The following is a 20126-nucleotide window of genomic DNA, read 5'->3' as shown; positions in this document are numbered from 1 at the left end:
GTCACTCATCGATCAATGGGCCAAATGGCCAGTGGCCAGTCAGCAATGAAGCAGTCAAGAAGTGGCGAGAAAGAGGGAGGGTCTCACTTCACCAGGGATGAAAATCCACCCCATAGACCGCGGGAGGGAGGGGACGGCGCATTTGGCACATCCTGCAAAGCAAAACAGAGGGAAGAAAAAGGGACACCAAAGCCTGGTCAAGCAGCAGTTAACACTACTTAGCTCTGAATGGTTTCTCAGCCGGACTCGTACTCACGCCCACGGCGTCCGTCTCCTGCAGATAAGCCTACACGCCCTCAGGACCGGGTCTCGTCGAATCTGGGTCTAACCTTCTCGGAAGCAGAAATAGATGCGATAATGGCAGATGCCAATCTCTTTGCAGACCCGGCAATTTCACAAGCCATAGCACACACCTCAGACTGGGAGAAATTAACGGAACAGAAACGTGATCGTATACGCACCATCTTACATGGGACGATAATGAAGCAATACCTGACTTCCAACTCAGCACCAAAAGGCCTTTTGGTGACCAATGCCCCCCGCATCTTTCTAGATGATGCACAATTTAGGAAAGATTGGGCCATGATCGCGTGGCATTGCACGCGTGATTGGCTCGTCCTGATCATTAAGACTGCCCTGCGTCTCTCTGACATCCTATTGATAGAAATACAGGAGACGGAATCACAATTTAAAACAACTGTGACCGGCTACAAAAAGAAACTAGATGAGATCAATCGTGAAATGAATGAATATAAAGAAAACCTATTGCAGTCTAAACTAACCAAATTTCAGAAAGACCTTAAGAAATTTGAATTCAACAAAACTTACCCTTACGCTGACCCTGATTATACAGCACCTACAAAGGGCTTGAATGAATCAGATGCAACAGATGATAATTCCTCCAATAGTAGTGGGTCAAGCACAGGCTCATACAAACGAGGAGGGAGACGAGGCAATAGAGGCCACAGAGGCAATCAAAGATTCCAGAATCACAACCAAGCACCAAGTTGGGCAATGGCACCACATGCCGGATACGGGCCGCCACCATTCCCCTTTCCACACCCACAATTCCCTATGATGGGTTGGAACCCAGGATGGCATCACCCTCCTCCTCCTCCCCCCCAAAACCAATACCAGCAGCCTTTTTTAGAACGGGGCCGCAGAGGCAGAGGGAGGAACAAGAGAACCCCCAACCAAGTCTCCTGGCAAACAGACGAAGCTGTCGGGAACCGCACGAGGAGCCAGACACCACAACCAGGGGCCAGCAACCAACAAGTCTAATCACCAACTTGTCGGATTTGGAACTCACACCCACGGAACAACGAGTATTAGAGAAAGGACTGGGGTTTGTGCCTACGGCTCGTCCTGATAAATTTAAATTACATTGTGAACTCACGGATTTTTTCCGCAAACTAAAACTGAAGGCCTTTTTTGAAGGTAAAGAGGATCCTGATGCAGAAATGCGTAAGGGAGATACTGGCCTGAGACCAAAATCGACGTTTGTACCCCCTCCGCACACTGTACCAGCTGCTATTACAGCTTTCGAACAAGCAGTGTTCTTGGATTTGGAAGCATGCCCTGAACCGCACCACTTTGGCAACTTCAGCGCCGAGGAGTACCGGGCACTTGATAAACTAAAAAACAACAACGCTATTACCATCAAACCAGCCGATAAAGGTGGCGGCATCGTAATCCAAAATATTAGGGATTATGAGAGGGTATGTGAAGAATTACTGAGTGACACCAACAATTACCTACCACTTACCACAGATCCCTCCCCTGAACTCCAGAATCGTATCACCGATCTGGTCCAGGAGGCCGAATCCAGGGGTCATATATCTAAAAATGAAGCAGACTTTCTTTCGAGGAGTAATAAAATTATTCCATACTTCTACACACTCCCGAAGACTCATAAAAATAAATTGCCCCCACCTGGACGCCCAATTGTGTCGGGAATCGGGTCCATTTTAGAACCCCTGTCAACCTTTTGTGACCAGTTCTTGAAACCAATTGTGCAAAACACACCGACATACCTCAAGGACACGAAAAGCCTGCTACACCAACTGCAATCAATCTCTTTTGAGCCAGATACCATCATCTTGGCCACCTTAGACATTGAGAGCCTATATACCAGTATCCCGCAAGATGAGACTATAACGGTACTAAAGGCCGCCCTGCACTCTACCACTTGGGAATATAACACCCCCAGAGACTTCATAACTGAATGCGCCACCATCGCACTGAAAGAAAATTTCTTCGCATACCAAGGGCGTCTCTTCCTACAATGCTCGGGGACCTCGATGGGCAGTACATTTGCCCCCAGCATAGCGGGGTTGTATGTCGCAGACTTCGAGGCTAAAAACATACTGTCTATTAACAACCCGTTCAGCAGAAATATCACATACTGGAAAAGGTATATTGATGACGTGCTGCTCATCTGGAAGGGCAGCATGGAAAGGCTAACGGAGTTCCTGAACTGGCTTAATACTCTTAACAGATACCTGAAATTCACCCACACCGTGAGCACTACGGAGGTGGTGTTTCTTGATGTGGTTATCACTAAGAGTGGAACAACCTTAACTACTAAGACTCATTACAAAGCTACAGCTAAGAATAACCTGTTGCAGTTCTCTAGCTTTCATCCTCGCCCGTTAAGGGAGAATCTCCCGTATGGTCAATATTTACGGATTCGCCGGAACTGCAGCAACTTAGTTGATTTCAAAACCCAATCAACTGATCTAACAGCTAAACTGGCACAAAGAGGCTACCCCAACCACCTACTAAACAAAGGCTTCAAACGTGCACGGAATCAACCACGGGAAGCACTTCTGGAACCGACTTCGAAAATAACAACAACAGAAGTCCCCCTCACGTGTGTCACCACGTACGGTGCACTATCCAACCAGTTGAAAAAATCAATAAACAAGAACTGGAAAATCGTCACCAGCATCAAGAAGGACTGGCAAAAACCACTGTTTTCCTTTAAGAAAGGGCACAGTCTCAAGGATGCTCTGGTCCACACCAGACCTAAAATACTACCTGCAACCCCGATGAGGAGTATAACTGACACTTGGAACCTTCCTAAAGTGACGGGCCACTTCCCTTGTTCAAACTGCTCTGTCTGTCACCTAACTACCCCGACAAAATCCTTGACTCTGGAACCCGGTAAAACCTGGTGGCAGAAAGCCCACACTAACTGTAACTCTGTCAATGTCGTGTACCTCGTCACCTGCCCATGCTCACTCCGTTACGTGGGTATGACAACCCGTAAAATAAGGCTACGGATATGTGAGCACAGAAGTAATATCAGGTGCAAAAAAGCCACGACAAGAATGAGTGACCATTTCCTCCAGACCAATCACACCACCAACGACCTGAAATGGACTGTGATTGAACAAATCGTTGGGGGCCCCAATATATCTGAGAGACTGTTTGAAAAGGAACAGCGTTGGGTGTATCGCCTTGGCACCCATACTAATGGCCTTAATGATGACATTCCTTGGGGCTCTGTTCTCAAATAAATGACTGAAATGAATATCTGTTATCCCAAGATCTGTATCTGTTCCCACCAACTCCCTTTGTCTGCTACGGTGTTACTTTAACTTTCTTAACTTTCCTAGATCAGTTTTTACCACTCCACTGGTCTTGATAACACCCATCCTGAACTCATGAGCCAGTTATACTTTTCACTGACTCTGATTATACCCCTCACGCGCACACCAAATTGCGCTCTTGTGTTTCCATCCGTGTTCAAGTCTCACCTCGTCTGCGCATGCGCATTACGAGTAGTGTCACTATCCCGAATTCCGAAGGAAATCATGTCTGCGCATGCGCCTCAATCCGCGCGTAATTCCCGGAAGTGAGTAGCCTGCCCGGACCAGGCTAGCAGTCTAGCCCTGGAGTACATCCTCAACGCATGCGTGGTAGGAAGGCTGAAACTCCCGGAAGTGGTGTCGCGCCTTTTTCCTCACCGGCAACGCATATAACCGCCTTCACCCTTCCCAACCGGATCGACGAGACCCGGTCCTGAGGGCGTGTAGGCTTATCTGCAGGAGACGGACGCCGTGGGCGTGAGTACGAGTCCGGCTGAGAAACCATTCAGAGCTAAGTAGTGTTAACTGCTGCTTGACCAGGCTTTGGTGTCCCTTTTTCTTCCCTCTGTTTTGCTTTGCAGGATGTGCCAAATGCGCCGTCCCCTCCCTCCCGCGGTCTATGGGGTGGATTTTCATCCCTGGTGAAGTGAGACCCTCCCTCTTTCTCGCCACTTCTTGACTGCTTCATTGCTGACTGGCCACTGGCCATTTGGCCCATTGATCGATGAGTGACAGAATGTTGCGTGTTTATTTTCACTGCCATTTCGCCCTCATTTCACGTATCAATACCCTCCCCTGTGCACTTACACAGTTAGATTTTGCAAAATTGGCAATCTACTTTGACAGTGCCACCATATTAACAATATGACTTATCGTGTAGCCTCAGCCAACGGCAGAGCCACGCACCTCTGCTATTCTGCATGAGTGGTGCACCCTGGCACTATGAGCACTAGAAATAGACTGAATCTGGCTAAATCAATTGACAAAATATTCTAATTATGTTTCTTTTGTCTTGTGTTGTCTGTGTTTTCTTACCTTCACAGGTGCCTTTTTATTTTTAGTCTCTAAATTTTAGAGGCTGGAGGTGTGTGCGTCCTACCTTCGGGTGGTGAAGCCCGCCTCTGTGTTTTTGTGCACTTCACAGATCTTTTAACTTTCAAGCCCTCTGGTAGGGTGGGCCTTAGAGTGCCCATACCGCCGAGGTTTAACACCATAGGTCCTGACGAATGCCAGGTTAATGATACCACACCGGCTGAAACATGTCCATGTCGACCATTCACATATTCACTTAATGCTAGAGGGAGTAAGACCATCCAATTAGTTGGCTCTACTCACCTACACATTTTTTAACCTTGCCCTTGATGGTCTTTGATTAAAATTAAATTTTTGACACATACAAGGCAATTTTAATCTCACCACTTGACACTATTCACGTAATTTTCCACATAGCCCTCCCATCACGAAAACCAGCTCCGCAGTAACTCTGGCGTCGAAGCACACCGGGGTGACATTCGGTCACACCCGGTGGGGCCCGATGATGAAGCAAGTCACCGACCAGGTCGGTGAGTGAGGGCTTTCCTAACAAACCTATTGGGCTTTGTTGTTTCCTTGTGCTCTGTGCCCTTTTTCCACCTGAACCAGAACAGGAACACTCTTTTGTTGTTGTTACATATTATAATTTGGGGACTAAGAGTGTTCACGACTCTCCCTCTCTCTCTTATTGTTTGTAAATAAATAAATAAGCATACAGACAATACCACATCCTCTTTCTTTGGTGAGGAGAATCCAGGAAAACAGTAAAAGAGATCGAAACAGTCAATGCAACCGCAAAGGCAGTCCATGGAAAAGACGTCAGCTGAGAACCCAAACAGCCGAAGGCAGAACCGGAACAATCTTCAGAGAAGAAAACAGGCACTCCTACGTTGAACCGGAGAGACATCACTTTGGATCAGAGCCTGAAAAGAGACACAAAGCCGTAATACACGTCCAGTATAACAGGAACATGTCAAAATAAGGGTGGGAAAAAATAAGGCAATAGATACTGTGGAAAACACAATAATGCATAAACAAGTGTCAGTATACACAATGTACAATCCATGGGTGGGATAATCCTCGCCTCCTAGTCCTTAATAGAATTGAAAATTCTTGTCACAAATGTTTGCAAATTTTGAATTCTATTGCAGAACAGGAGGCTCCGATTATGCTTGTTCAAAGCTCTTCCAACACCACAGAAGCAACCGTAGGTACAGGTTTAAAGTAAAAGGTCTTAAACACAGAATCAGTCGACCAATCGGCAGCCTTCATAATGTCACCCAAGGTGACCCCCAAAGAAAAAGCCTTAGAGGCCATGGCCCCACAAGCAGAATGAGCACCAAAAACAGAAACATCAATACCTGCCTCTCCCATAAGCCACCGTACCCAGCGAGCCAATGTAGCAGGGGTAACGGGGCGGAAAGGCTTCAACAATGCAATCAACAATTGACCTTGCATATCAGAACGAAGATTAGAAGTACTTACCTCATAAGTTTTAAGACATTGGACCACACAAAGGTTGGGACGAGCCGGAAAAGAAGGGTAAGAGATAATCTCAGTATTAGTTTTGGTGCGCCTGGAAAGGCGAAATGTAACCCCTTCCGGAGTAAAACTCCGTCCAGCAAGATCTAAGGCATGAACATCCGAAATCCGTTTGCAAGAAAGCAAACATAGCAACATGGTAAGCTTGGCCGAAAGTTGTTTGCGAGACAGCAAGGCATTGATAGGCCAGGCTTCCAGAAAACGTAAAACAACTGAAACGTCCCATAAAGCAACATATTTGGGACGCAGAGGAACAGCCATACGAACACCTTTAAGGATCTTGGACACCAGAGGATGCTCCCCCACAGGTTTACCATCAATAGGAATATGGCCCGCCGAAATAGCAGAGCGGAAATTGTTGATGGTACGGTACACCTTGCCAGTGGCAGAATACAGAGATGCCAAAAAATTGACAATCAAAGAGACATCAGCCGATGTCGGATCAACTTGCCGTTGAGCACACCAAGCACTCCAACGTTTCCATGAACCTCTGTAACGTTTGTGAGTAGCCGGGGCCCAGGCGTTGCTGAGGAGTCTGGTAGCGTCCGTCGAAAGGCCTGGCAGTGCCCAACGGTCCCCGAAATCCGCCACGCCAGGAGAAGGAGAGAGCCTGACTGAACTAGAGGATGCGGATTCAGAAGCGGATCTAACAGGAGATTCCGCTTCCGAGGCAGAAGAAATGGCAATGCGCAAGTCATTTCCAGCAGAACAGGGAACCACGGTTGAGCCCGCCACAGAGGAGTGATCAGAATCAGCTCCGCCTGGAAACGTCTTACGTAGGCCAGAACCCTGGGGATCATCATAAACGGGGGAAACGCATAACAGAGGGAGGTCGGCCACGGCTGAAGGAAAGCATCCGTCGCCAGAGCCTCCGGATCCGGTCTCCAACTGAAGAACCGGGGAAGTTGGGCATTGAGCCGGGACGCAAAGAGGTCGATCTGACAAGGGCCCCAAGTCCGTTGAAGTTGTCGAAACACCCGCGGATGGAGTCTCCAGTCGCTGAAGTCCCTCAGGTATCTGGAGTTCCAATCCGCCACAACATTGCGACAACCCGGAAGGTATTCCGCAATAACAGTGATCTTGTTGTGCAGACAGTAATGCCAAAACTCTTTGGCGATCTCCGCCAACAACCTCTAACGAGTCCCTCCGAGTTTGTTGATGTAACGGACTGCCGATACATTGTCCATCCGGAGAAGTATACAGCAGCGGGACTGAAGCGGAGATAGACATTTGATCGCGAACGATCCCGCCAGTAACTCCAAACAATTGATGTGGAGAGAAAGTTCCTGGGGGGACCACCGGCCCCCCGTCGTGACCGAGCCGCAGCGGGCCCCCCAGCTCCACTGACTGGCATCCGACTCGATCACAATCTCCGGAGAAGACCCGAAGAGGGCTCTGCCGTTCCAGGCTTCCATGTGAGTCAACCACCACTTCATTTCCGACTTCGCCTCCTCCGACAGAGGGATGTGGTCGGAATAACGAAGGCCCCTCCGAAGATGTTGAATCTTCAGGCGCTGCAACGCTCGATAATGCAGCGGAGCCGGAAAGATTGCTTGCAGAGAAGACGCTAAAAGACCGACAACTCGTGCCAACGATCTCAATGACACCGTCCGACTTGAGACAACAGAAGTCAATTCCCTCTTGATGTATCGAATCTTCTGACGAGGTAACAGAATTTGGCAAGAGAGGGAATTGATTTGGAACCCCAAGAAATCTATCACCTGAGCAGGTAGAAGTACAGATTTGGGAACATTGACCAAAAAACCCAGAGACTGAAGAAGATCGATGGTCCATGACAGATGAGTCATAAGCTTGACAGGACAGTCCGCCAGCAGGAGGATGTCGTCTAAATAAATGATCAAGCGAACCCCGCGACAGCGGAGGGACTCTACAACCGGACGCAACAGTTTCGTGAAGCACCACGGTGCTGACGAAAGGCCGAAGGGAAGGACCCGATACTGATACCAAATCCCCAGCCACTGGAACTGAAGAAAGCGGCAATGGGGCGGAAAAATCGGAACAGAGAGGTAAGCATCCTTGAGGTCTAGACGGACCATCCAATCCCGTTCCCTCAGGAGATCCCGCAACAGATGGATGCCCTCCATCTTGAAGTGGCGGTATACTATTCCCGCATTGAACTCCTTCAGATTGAGGACCAACCTCGATCCCCCTCCCTTCTTGTCCACCAGGAAGATTGAGCTGGCAAAGCCCCGAGGATGGCGTACTGTCGGCACAATCGCCCCTTTCTGCTCCAGTGACCGGAGTTCTTCTGTGATGAACTCTTGACTTTGCTTTGAGAAGCGGAGAGGAAAGGGAGGATGGGACTGACGAACAGGCTGATAGAATTCTAGCTTGAAGCCCTGAACCGTTTCCAGCACCCATGCATCGCTGGAGATTGAGCGCCAGTTCTCTAGAAAAAGGCGAATCCTGCCCCCCAGAACAACACTGCATGCAGGAAGAATTCTCACCTGAAGTGGCGGAATCGTGATATCCGCCGGAGGAGCCACCAGAACGTCCTTTTTTTATACTGGCCACGTCCTTTCCGTGATGGGTAGAAATTGGATCGTTGGGTGTATCCCGAGTCCTGACGGCCACCTCGTTGGGACTGAAAGCCCCTCTGGGAGGGCTGCTGCTGACCACGGCCGGTAGAACGTCCCCCTCTGCCGGCCCTGTTGAAAACCGGACGTAATGTCCGGCGAAGAGAAGCCTGGGCTTTATCTAGGCCACTGAAAGTATTGACGGAATTGGTCAATTCCTTTAAAAAGGGTTGTCCGAAAAGCAGACCTTGGGCCGCAGGGCCCGACTCTGACGTTGCCAGTTCGGCCAAACTTAGGGTCTAGTTTGAGCAGGATGGAACGGCGCCTCTCGCTAGAGAGCGCGCAGTTGGCATTGCCCAACTGGCAAATGGCGCGTTGGGCCCATTCAATGAGTTCATCAGGGTCAACCATCCTGTTGGTACTTTTTGCCAAAAAACCAAGATCTAACATTTTGGTGAGTGGACCCAAGAGATCTAACACTTTGTCTTGACAGGCACGCCACGACCTGTCGAGACCCTTCTTGGGATCTTTCGCAAATTTGCGTAAATAGGTCATCATGGTGGGATCCACCTCAGGAGTCTCAGCCAGATGCTCTGCAAGGTCGGGCCGAGGGCATTCAGAACGGAGGCGGGCACGTACCTCCTTCTCGAATGGCCGACGGATGTGTTGCTGAACGTATTCTGTCACCGCTGGGGACGGAAGCCATGCCGTGGACTGGGGATGAATAATGTCGGCAGGCTCGAAAGTGAGAACTGGAGGGTGAGAAGGTGCGTCCACGAAATGTTCCTTGCATTTCTTCTTCTTTGGAGGGGGAGGAGCGGGATCGGAAGACTAAGAGGACTGGTGATCGTCACTCTCGTCATCCTCTATAATAGTAGGATGTTTAGAAGAAGTCAAAGACTGCGCCAACCTTTGAAAGTCCGAAGCATGCGGATTATTCGGAGATGAAGAAGAGGATTTCTTGGCTTTAGGGACCCAACCCTGCAGTTGGGCATATTTGGTCAAGTGCCGCTTCAGAGGTGTAATGGCACGCACTAGGGCTTTATTCATGGAGTGCTGGACTCCTCTATCCAGTGCCTCCACAAGATCCTGCTCCAAGAGTGCAGGAGCCTCTTCGTCAAACTCAGCGTCCTCCTCATAATTATAGTAATCATTCATTGTTCACGTGGAACGTGAATATATATGCCCACAAAATGAGGAAGGTGAATATATAATGCCAAAGGCAAAGGTCACAGGGGAGTGAAAAAACCCTCACAGCAAGCCACACAGCAGAATAAACCACTGGCCAAACAATAGCAATAAAGAGTGGAGGGAGGGCTCGCTGGTACACAAAAAACGTCACTCTAGGCAAAGCCTATGCATATTATTACAGCCGGAGTCTTTTTGTAGGCTCCGGCGTCAAAAGGGTCAAATATTTGGAAGGTCTGTGGGCGGTAACGTCGTAAAGACGCTCTTCACTGAAGCTCCGGTGACAGAAGACACACGGAGCGCCGGAAATGCAGCAACGCGCATGCGCGAGTACCGGCAGCCTCCCAAAAGCAGGACAGCTCGCGCGAGCAGCGCGAGGCAGTCCAGACCCTGAAACTCAACTCAACTCCACTCAACTCCACTCAACTCAACTCCACTCAACTCCACTCAACTCAACTCCACTCAACTCCACTCAACTCAACTCCACTCAACTCCACTCAACTCCACTCAACTCCACTCAACTCAACTCCACTCAACTCCACTCAACTCAACTCCACTCAACTCAACTCCACTCAACTCCACTCCACTCAACTCCACTCAACTCCACTCCACTCAACTCCACTCAACTCAACTCCACTCAACTCCACTCAACTCCACTCAACTCCACTCAACTCCACTCAACTCCACTCAACTCCACTCAACTCCACTCAACTCCACTCAACTCCACTCAACTCAACTCCACTCAACTCAACTCCACTCAACTCCACTCCACTCCACTCCACTCCACTCCACTCCACTCAACTCCACTCCACTCAACTCCACTCAACTCCACTCAACTCCACTCAACTCCACTCAACTCCACTCAACTCCACTCAACTCCACTCAACTCCACTCCACTCAACTCCACTCAACTCCACTCAACTCCACTCAACTCCACTCAACTCCACTCAACTCCACTCAACTCCACTCAACTCCACTCAACTCCACTCAACTCCACTCAACTCCACTCAACTCCACTCAACTCCACTCAACTCCACTCAACTCCACTCAACTCCACTCAACTCCACTCAACTCCACTCAACTCCACTCAACTCCACTCAACTCCACTCCACTCCACTCCACTCCACTCCACTCCACTCCACTCCACTCCACTCCACTCCCATGAAAGGACACAGGCACAAAGCGCCCAGCCCTCGGGAGGAGTACACTCGCTCCCAGCCGCGTCACGCCCACAGAAGAAACGGACACTCGAAAAAGAACGCGGCAAAACGCGCAAGCAGAGCGCAATATGAAGCATGCACAAAGCGGCAAATAAATGTAGAATAATAAACCACAGCAATTACAACAATAACAAGGTAAGAGCACTTAACTGGCTGCGGAGCAGCAAAGAAAGAGGATGTGGTATTGTCTGTATGCTTATTTATACTACGAGACTCTATGGTTATCACCCAAGTGTTTCTGGGTAATGTAGTTTTTTACTTGGCTGCTGGGCATTTCAATAAAGAAATGAGACTAGCATAATCGGAGCCTCCTGTCCTGCAATAGAATCATGTTCCAAAGCGTTTCATCTATTTATCTTTGTAAGTTATGTTGGTTTTTTTTTTTTGGGTTTTTTTTTTGAGTGTGTCTTGTGCAATAGCTCTTGTTCACAGACTGCAGGTCTGTTTGATTATAGTTGCCTATTGTTAAAGCACAAGATCTCTTCAAAAGGCCATTTGCTGGAGGGAATGTCACTACACAAATTATAGAAAAGAGAGACCTGCGTAACTCTGCAACCCTCAATGTCCTTAGCGCAGCAGAGGGAGAGTTCCACGGTATAGAACTCTTGATGGAAAATGCTCTTCTTCCTTTTCACACTCTCTCAGACCAGGACCAGTCCTCTCGGGGAAGAACCCAAGAGGACTAGTGAGAAGGGCTGGAGTGATAGTGATGGAATTTGTCCGGGAGAAAAGGTAGTGATTTTCCATAAAGGACATGTTGGAAAACGAGGCAATATCTGTGATGCCTGCACGAATAACATGACACATTTGTCCTTCACTGGGAACCAAACACCCTAGGGCAGCGCCTGACTCTCAGAGGGTAGCGTTGCAGAGCAGTCTGAGGCTTACTCAAGGGAGGTGGTGTGGGCTAGTAATCGCCATTTGCAGGTGCGCAAAAATAACACTCAATAATTGATTGTCCAGTCTGTACTTTGCTTTATAAAAGTAAGCGTACATTTATTAAACACACACATCACTCAATACTATACACCAATTTACAAATATACATAAGCTGTTGGAATTACTTTGTGACATTGCAGAACATCTCCACCCCTCCCGCAGGGGGGTGGGGTCTAGTACCACCATTCCCATGTATGCACATCATCTTGCCCCCAATGCAGTGAATTGGTCTTAACCTGGAGCGAGGGCCCTCCGCACTGGCACCATCCCAGTGGCGACCCCCCCCCCCCCGTACCTCAACAAGCATTAAACAGGTTACACCTGCCTTGGTGACACATGACCCTAAATGAGCATCTCCTACTGACCATACAGTATGCACCTCTTCATCTTAAGGGCTAACAGTCGGGGATCTTCACCTAAGTGCAGCAGCAAGAATACATGTTTACGCACACTTTAGAATGACAGTACTCAGCACATTTGGATATCATTAGAATGCATTGCAATTACAGCCCCTAAAGGCATCACAGATAAAATCACAGGTTGACGCCCTAGCAGGAATGTCTAGCCACTTAAAATGGAATCACCTTGCACCAGCACTCCACATTAACCAGGTGAAATTCAGTCCCTCTACAAGAAATAACCATTAATAATGGCAGTTAAGTGAAATTACACCTCTTCACCTCCAGAGGATGCCCTTCCAGTCATCCCCACCTCAGCGCTACACTCCTTGATGCAGTTATCCAGAACACCCTCAGCTGAAGAACAAAAGTTCCAGCCCAGAAGGTGTTCACAGCCAGCCGAGCCCTGGAGGGGTTGATTCCTTGGAATCCCCAAGACACTTGGGGTGGGACTTTGCTCGTGCTGGGGGGAGACTGCGCTTCTCCTGCAGCTCCCCCAGCACCTTTGCACCTGTGTATTGGTGACCCCATTCTTCTGGGGCCACCACGAGCCAAGAAAACGCTGTATTGCCCTTGCAGGCCGGTCCTGGCCTGCAAGGCATTATGGGTTGTGCCGCATATTAGATGAGCGGCTCTCCCGCTGCTCCGGGGAGAGCCGCGCTGGCGCTTCGCCGCTTCCTGGGCCCTCGGTGGGGGGTCCGGTCCCACCCGGACCCCCAGGTAAGTCCTTCGGCTCGGGGAGCCCATCCCCGGCCGATCTGCCGATTTTCAGGGGCCCGGTCTCACCCGGGCCCCGGACACCTCCTTTCCGTCTTCTTGGGGGCCCCGGTCCCACCCGGGACCCCCGCGGCCTTCCATGCTGTGAGGGCAGTTCAGGGAGCCCACCCCTGGCTGCCCCCGCCGGCTCCCCGCTCGGCCCGCACCCTTGTGTGCGACCGCGGGAGCCGGCCCTTCAGTTCTCGTCTGCCCGCGCCGGCGGGCAGACACGGAGACGGTCCCGGGCCCCCGGACTCGTTCGGGGGGGCGCGACGGCGCTCCCCCTCACTCAGGCACCGCGGGGCCCGGGGATGGGGTCCCGGGCCCCTCCTCCTATCTTCTTTGCGGGGCGGCGCGACGGCGCCTCCCGCCCCCGCCTCCTCACACGGGGCCCGGAGTTGGGCTCCCGGGCCCCTCAACTCCCGCACCGCTTCAGGGGGCGGCGATGGCGCTCCCCAGCGCAGGTTTCGGCGGGGCGCCAGAGTGGGCTCCTGGCACCCTGCGTGGGCATCTTCACGGGGTGCGCGACGGCGCACCCCGGCTTTACTTCTTTTGGGGGCAGCCCCCGGGATCTGACCCACCCCGGGGGCATCTCTGAGACCGGCGGCGGAGCCCCACGCGCTTCGTCGTCTGTCTTCTTAGGGGTCAAAGGTCGCTCACCTTCCGGGGGCCATATCTCAGCCCCTGGGGGTCCGATCTGCCCCATTTTTGCGTCTTCTTGCTCCTGGTGGTGTCCCCCAGCCACTGGGAGCACTCTCCTTCGTCCTCTGGGTCTCCAAGAGGGTGCATTCTGCAGGGAGCGGTTTTCACGTGCTCCCTGCGCCTCTCTTCTCCCTGCGCAGAGGCCTCCTCTTCTGCGCCACGATCCTGGGCTCTTCTTCTGGCACTGTTAGGGGCCTGGGGGGCAGTCAGGGGTATCCTCCTTCCAACTGCCCATTCCACCAGGCTCCAGCACCTTTCGCCTCCGCAGACCACACCCCAGAGAGAGCTTCTCTTCTTGTGCAAGTACTTTTTAAAAGTTGAGTAGGGGGCTGGCAGGAAGTCTCTGTGTGTCCTATCACACAGCGACACATCACTTCCCTGCCCCCTCCTTCCTTCTTGTCCAGCCTCTGGGTTGTTCAAAATGGAGTCGTCCAGTGTCTTTGGCCACATGGCCTCTGAAACCCAACTCCTTCCCCCTTCACTGCCTTCTCTCATGGGTGCAAACTGGTGCCTGGCACCCAGCGACAGCAGTTGATGGATTGGCTTTAGCTCCACCTATCTTTTCTCCTTGGAGGGAAGATCTTGCTCTGGGAAGAAAGGTCATTAATCTAACCTGCCATGGCCAGACCCCAGCCAGGGACTTGGAGAAATATGACAATTCTGGACGACCCAAAAGCAGTACAAATATGACTTTGGACTTTGCCGAATACTCATTTTCACATCTGCTACACTGGACATTTGTGCGTGTCTGGAATCTGTAGGCTTTGTGGAAGTCATTTTAGCCATGGTTCCCACATCCCCATAGGGAAATAATGAAGTAAAAACACAGTAAAACACACTGACTTTCCCTGGCATGTTCCTTCCCGGGGTATAAAGCCTATTCCATGTCACCGCCCAATTCTGCATAAGCTGGCCACGCCATTCACTCTGTAGCTGCTCCTGGACTGCGCACACTAGGAATCTCCCCTGCGCAGCTTCTACACGTGTGCACACGCATGTACACCTGTGTCTGCATGTAACCAGCACGGTGTCCCATACTCCAGCTGCTGCGCAGCGGCCTGGTCAAGCCAGGGGGACACCAGTAAAATCTCCATGCAGTCTGCTTCATTATGAGTTCACTGTGGGTGAGTCCCAGATTATGAGGCTCCCCCACAGTAAAAGCTCAACAATTAGGTGCTCAAAAAGCGAAAAATCCGGGCGGCCCATAGTGTCAGAACCACCTTCTAACAGGACACAATCGGCAAAATGGTGTCAACCTAATGTGCTCAGGTACTGGAAGCTGAAATAAATCGGGTTAAGCAAACACTCTTCACGCTGTCTGCTCCTCCAACATCAGTTAGTTGAGTAATCTCAATTAGACTCGGTCTGAATCAGATGCTTTCTCTGAGACTTTAATTTGGAGAGCATCTTTCTACATCCCAAATCACCTCAACTGATCACTTTTTTTTGGTTCTGCCCTCTGCCACTAATTATTCCGCTATATTTTGGATTAAGCATTAAAAGCACTATTTATAAATCTGCCATGAAGTCTGAACAGCTGTGTCTGAAGTCCTGCAGTCCCCTGGGGCACAAGCAGGCATCCACTTCTGTCATTATAGCTGATCGCAGCAAAAAGACAGAAGTGGATGCCTGCTTGTGCCCCTGGGGGACTGACATAAAAAACCCAAGCGTGCTGCGCCTCACGCTGGCAGCAGGGGGGAAGGAGAGAGGAGGGGGCCTGCGCCTGCTTCCCTTACAGGAACTAGCGCTGACACCATATATTTGCAATTCAATTACAAACATATGGTGTCAGCGCTCGAGCCCGCAAGGGAATAGCCACACGTGCACGTGTTGCCATTGAACACGTGCACTGTTGTGGCTTAAAAAGGGGACCGATGGCATTAGGTCTCCTCCTATGCAGCGCATGCGCGCTGCGTAGGCGAGACCTAAAAAGCACTCTTTGTGGACCAAGAGCTAGGTTTCTGCAAAATGTGGTGTAATTCCGACCAGTGGATCGGCCTGTAGACATTTTCAAAATCCCTATGGGAATTAACATGGCAAATGCACTTTTTTTTGGACTCCCCCCTCAGCCCTGCTTGACGGATCGCCAATAAACCTGTCATACACAACTTGGATCACTTGCGCAAATTTTGTGGAAAATATCCTTAAGATCCGTCAACCAGCGCCTAAGATGTAGGCAATCAAAAAAATCCTCTGCCTATGGAAACATGGTCCGAACTATAATTACCTAGTGGCGACCGCCAGGAGATTAGGGGGTATTTAATACCTTAGTAATTAATGAATCCAAAAAAATTACCTGAAACTGTCTCAAATACTGAACTTATGTCTCTCATACACATTGATTGGTACTTTGCCTGAGCTGTGTTGCATGCCTTTATTGGCTAACTTGCACTACTCAGATCCCACTCCCTCGGACTCCTTCATAAGCTGAAGAATATAGGGGATGAGTCTGCCCATCGAAATGCTGTTATGACGGTATCCAGTCTTTCCTTCTAATAATAGTCTTGGGCCTAGAAAAAGGAATGCATAGCATCCAGGAGTAGGATGCTTCACTGGGAAGAGCCTGTGATGCAGCAAAGCTATAAGCTCTTAGTGACTTGTTTGACTGTAGGCCTAAAAATTCTGAAGTAATTATGGTGAATAGCTTTAACTTTCTTTTTAGGGCTGTCCACAAGGAGAGACTGGTTGGAGAAGCTGAGATCAAGTGGGCTGCACATTCTGGTGCCAGACCAGCATCTGTGTTTGTCACTGCAAACAATAGTGCTACACTAGAGAGAATAATAAAAAAGAATGTGCATTGGCAGCATGTGTATAGACATATGACCGAAGCTTGCGTAGAATTGCTTACTGTCAGAGCAGTCTGTAACAGCTGTTGAATTTGTGCAATTAATGATCATTGCATTTGGGACCCATGTGATTACATTTTTAGCCAATTCTCATTTTTAAACTGATTCCGAATTTGTAGAGTTTGCATAACATTAGTGCTGCTGACTTGGTATGCATTGAGTCTGGAAAAAAGGGATAGATCGATCCACCCAGGGCATGTTGGTTTCTTGCAGTGGTCAGTAGTGATGTACGCTTAATAATAAGGAAATGTCTACCTCTATGTATTACCTAGTTCAGACGCAGGTATTAGGAAGTTGAAAAAGGGTCTCTAAATTTGTATTTGCTTTCCTAACTGGATATCTGTGCAAAAATAGCTATCCTTTGGGTTGTACTTGAGTTAGGGGAACCTTCTCTACAATGTAACTGCAACATTATTTATCAAAAGAAATAGATGCTGTAAATCGCATAATCATGTTGGAAAATAGCTCTGCATGGTGATACTGAATGTATGTTGATAAAAAGGTTATTTTCAGGAGAATAAGTTAATGGGTGTGTCTTTGACTAAAGTCTTATGTTGTTTTTTTTTTTTCTTACAGACTTTGACGGCACAGAACGGTAACTCACCAAGTGGGACAGTGGTATGAGCCAAATGCTGTGATCTTACCGACTCCCTTATTTGGTCCCTTCAAAACCGAGCTTCTGGCGTCCTAATGCCACCCACTTTCATGTAGCGCACCATGGAACCTCACCAGAAGCTCCTTCGCTTTGGTGCCAAGCTGCAACAGTCACCTAACTTAATATTTAAATGTTTAATTTAAGATGTATATACAGAGCTATTAATTGTATTAAAATATTAATGAAGGAGATAATATATAAATATATATATATATATACACGCACACACACACTCATCCCTGTAAATAGTATCAGTTTTTACAAAAAAGAGATCTATCAGTCATTATAGAGAACAAATAACGTATTGGCAGATTGAACTTGTTTGAACAAACTAATAGGGAAATACTTTCCCAACAATGCCTCGATCTGAACATTTCATCTTGCCTGTTTTAGCTTACCCAATCTTGAATGCATTTTGTTTTTGTTTGGCAGCAATTATTTCACGTTTCCCTCATGTTTACTGTACTCCTGCTCTCCTGAAGTGAATATTTGTCATACTGTTAAAAGATACCTGTACCCACTCGCCAACCCCTCTTCCCAACTGATTTAAGAATTCGAGCTCTTTTTCTTGTAAGTCGAACCATTGATTAGTTATACTAAAAGCCTCTGTTATATCTTATGGGCTTCCCCTCCGAAGTACTCATCACCCTGTACTGAGAACAGCACAGGGCTATGATTGTTCACCCTAGTGGCATGACTGTTTGTTCCAGTAATGGAGTTCCCATTTGTTCATTTGGAAAGTAGCTAGTCTCCTGCTGCATACTGGGTGATAGCCCTTCACCTTATCTCCATGGGTATATGTTGCTGATTGGTCATAGTTTGTGCTTTCTTTCTATGTTCCAGCCCATGATTTCATATCTCTTTCCTCTATGTATCATCCAACTCCATCACAGTCTCTCTCATCTTTGAATATGTCCATATCTTCCATTTCAAAGATGTGATACTCCTGAAAATATTGAATTTCCTTGTGCTCAGAGCCCTGTCTCACTCCAGATTCACAAAGCCATGCCGTAATGTTCTTCCTGTAGACAAGCTTGGGCCCATATACTCCTCAGTAATGTCCATATGCCTCCAGATGTTTTACTTGTCACTCCTTCCTCTGTGTTCCTTAAATATATCTTAGAACTCTCCTTACGTTGAACCTGGAAACCAAGTTTCAATTCCTTGACGTGCTGAAATCTAAACTTGTGAACATGAAAAAAAGACATACACTTGCATGCTCACACACTCGCGGATACACCCCTATGCCTCCCTAAAAACACCTCTGTGGGTATATACATATGCGCACACACACAACCCCCCGCGCAGCTTTGCTCCAGGCTTATTAATTAAGCACAAAACCTTCGTTTTTGTAAATGTATTTGTACGTCCTTGTCCATCGAAACTTCAATCTACGATCCCAAATCTTCCTTTACTTATGTGTAAAGAACAGAGTATAATCTTTTGTTTGTCTTTACTCCCTTTAATTACTCTTCTCATAAACTAAAACTCCCGGATATTGTCCAACAAATGTACTCCCAGTTGCGGTGATACCTTCCGCGCCTCCATTGCACTTTTTTGGGCAGCTACGACCTAAAACAATAAATGTTAGTCTCTTTTTGCCCTGCCCTCTATTCTGCTTCCTCCTCTAGATCACTGTCTTTGAACATGGCATATTTTTTGCTTTTTCAGTGTTTGGTAAAAAACATTCTGGTTATTTGACTTCGTTAGGGCTCCTCACTGGTCGTATCTTTGTTTTTCTTATGTCCCTGGCACTTCGCAATTAGTTTAGATTTTCCATGACAGTGTTTCGCCCCAAACCAAGGGATTCCTGTGTCCAAAGAATATACCTTTTCAATGCTTACCAGAATAAAGTTGTTGCCTTATAGCAGAAAAATTTGATTCCACTGCCTGGGGTTCATCAAAATGCTAACAAACATTTCCCGATCTAGTTGTTGTCTTGCCAGTTTACGGTTGCCAGTTTCAGAGCACTCCTTCAAAGCTACTGTTAGTGATGCGAATGCATACCTTTGATTTGCACACTTGATTTTGCCTGAGCCTGCACCATCTCTTCCATAGACTAGTTAAAGTCAAATATGTATATGAATAGTTATTTGGGTACAGTGAATTAAATTGATAGATGTAGGTTTTTACATAAAGATGCAGCCAAGTCTGAACTTGAAGCATTTCCCCACACTTCCAGCCATAAAGTCTCAAACGACCTTGCGTACATTATGGTGACTAGGACCATAACAGTTTTTTCTATCTGTGTTCGTTCTGATAGTCATTTATTTAGGCTGAGACAGGAGTTTTCTAAACATGAATTGGCTAATTGTACTGGCCGCTTAATTTCATAACCATTCTTACTTTTGCATATGTAATTAGCTATCATGGTCCAAATTAAATGCCTAGTGAAATGATTCTAAATATTTGTTGGTCATTAGAAGAACTATTTTGCCTCCTGCAGTACATGTTTTACGGTATGTTAGGATCTAGAAGGGCAGGGAAGCTCCCAGATTGACAGATGTACCATGAGGTGCAGAAAAAACAAGCCTTTAATAGCTTTAAAACGCGGGTCCACTTAAAAAGATTTGCATTAATGATGACAAATGTTGCAATGATATTTAGTACTAGAAAAACAGCGCAAAATTAAATTTCCACTGGTTGATTTGTGCAGAAATGGTATTTCAGCTAAGGAATGTGATAGATAAGTGCAAAAATTATCTTCATACACTGGTC

General features: G+C 48.1%; 1 protein-coding gene across 1 annotated transcript in view; it reads left to right on the top strand.

Annotated features, from left to right (window-relative positions):
- Positions 1-19807, top strand: part of DMWD (DM1 locus, WD repeat containing) — a 158914-nt gene extending 139107 nt beyond the window's left edge. The window contains exon 4 of the mRNA XM_078660910.1: positions 17330-19807. Coding sequence (XP_078517036.1) covers positions 17330-17377 — 48 coding nt within the window. The 3' untranslated portion in view covers positions 17378-19807. The remainder of the gene's footprint in view (positions 1-17329) is intronic.
- Positions 19808-20126: the final 319 nt, after the last annotated feature.

The sequence above is a fragment of the Lissotriton helveticus genome, chromosome 9, assembly GCF_964261635.1.
Source record: "Lissotriton helveticus chromosome 9, aLisHel1.1, whole genome shotgun sequence".
In the NCBI taxonomy this organism is placed as follows: Eukaryota; Metazoa; Chordata; class Amphibia; order Caudata; family Salamandridae; genus Lissotriton; species Lissotriton helveticus.
This window is presented reverse-complemented; position numbering and strand designations above follow the sequence as displayed.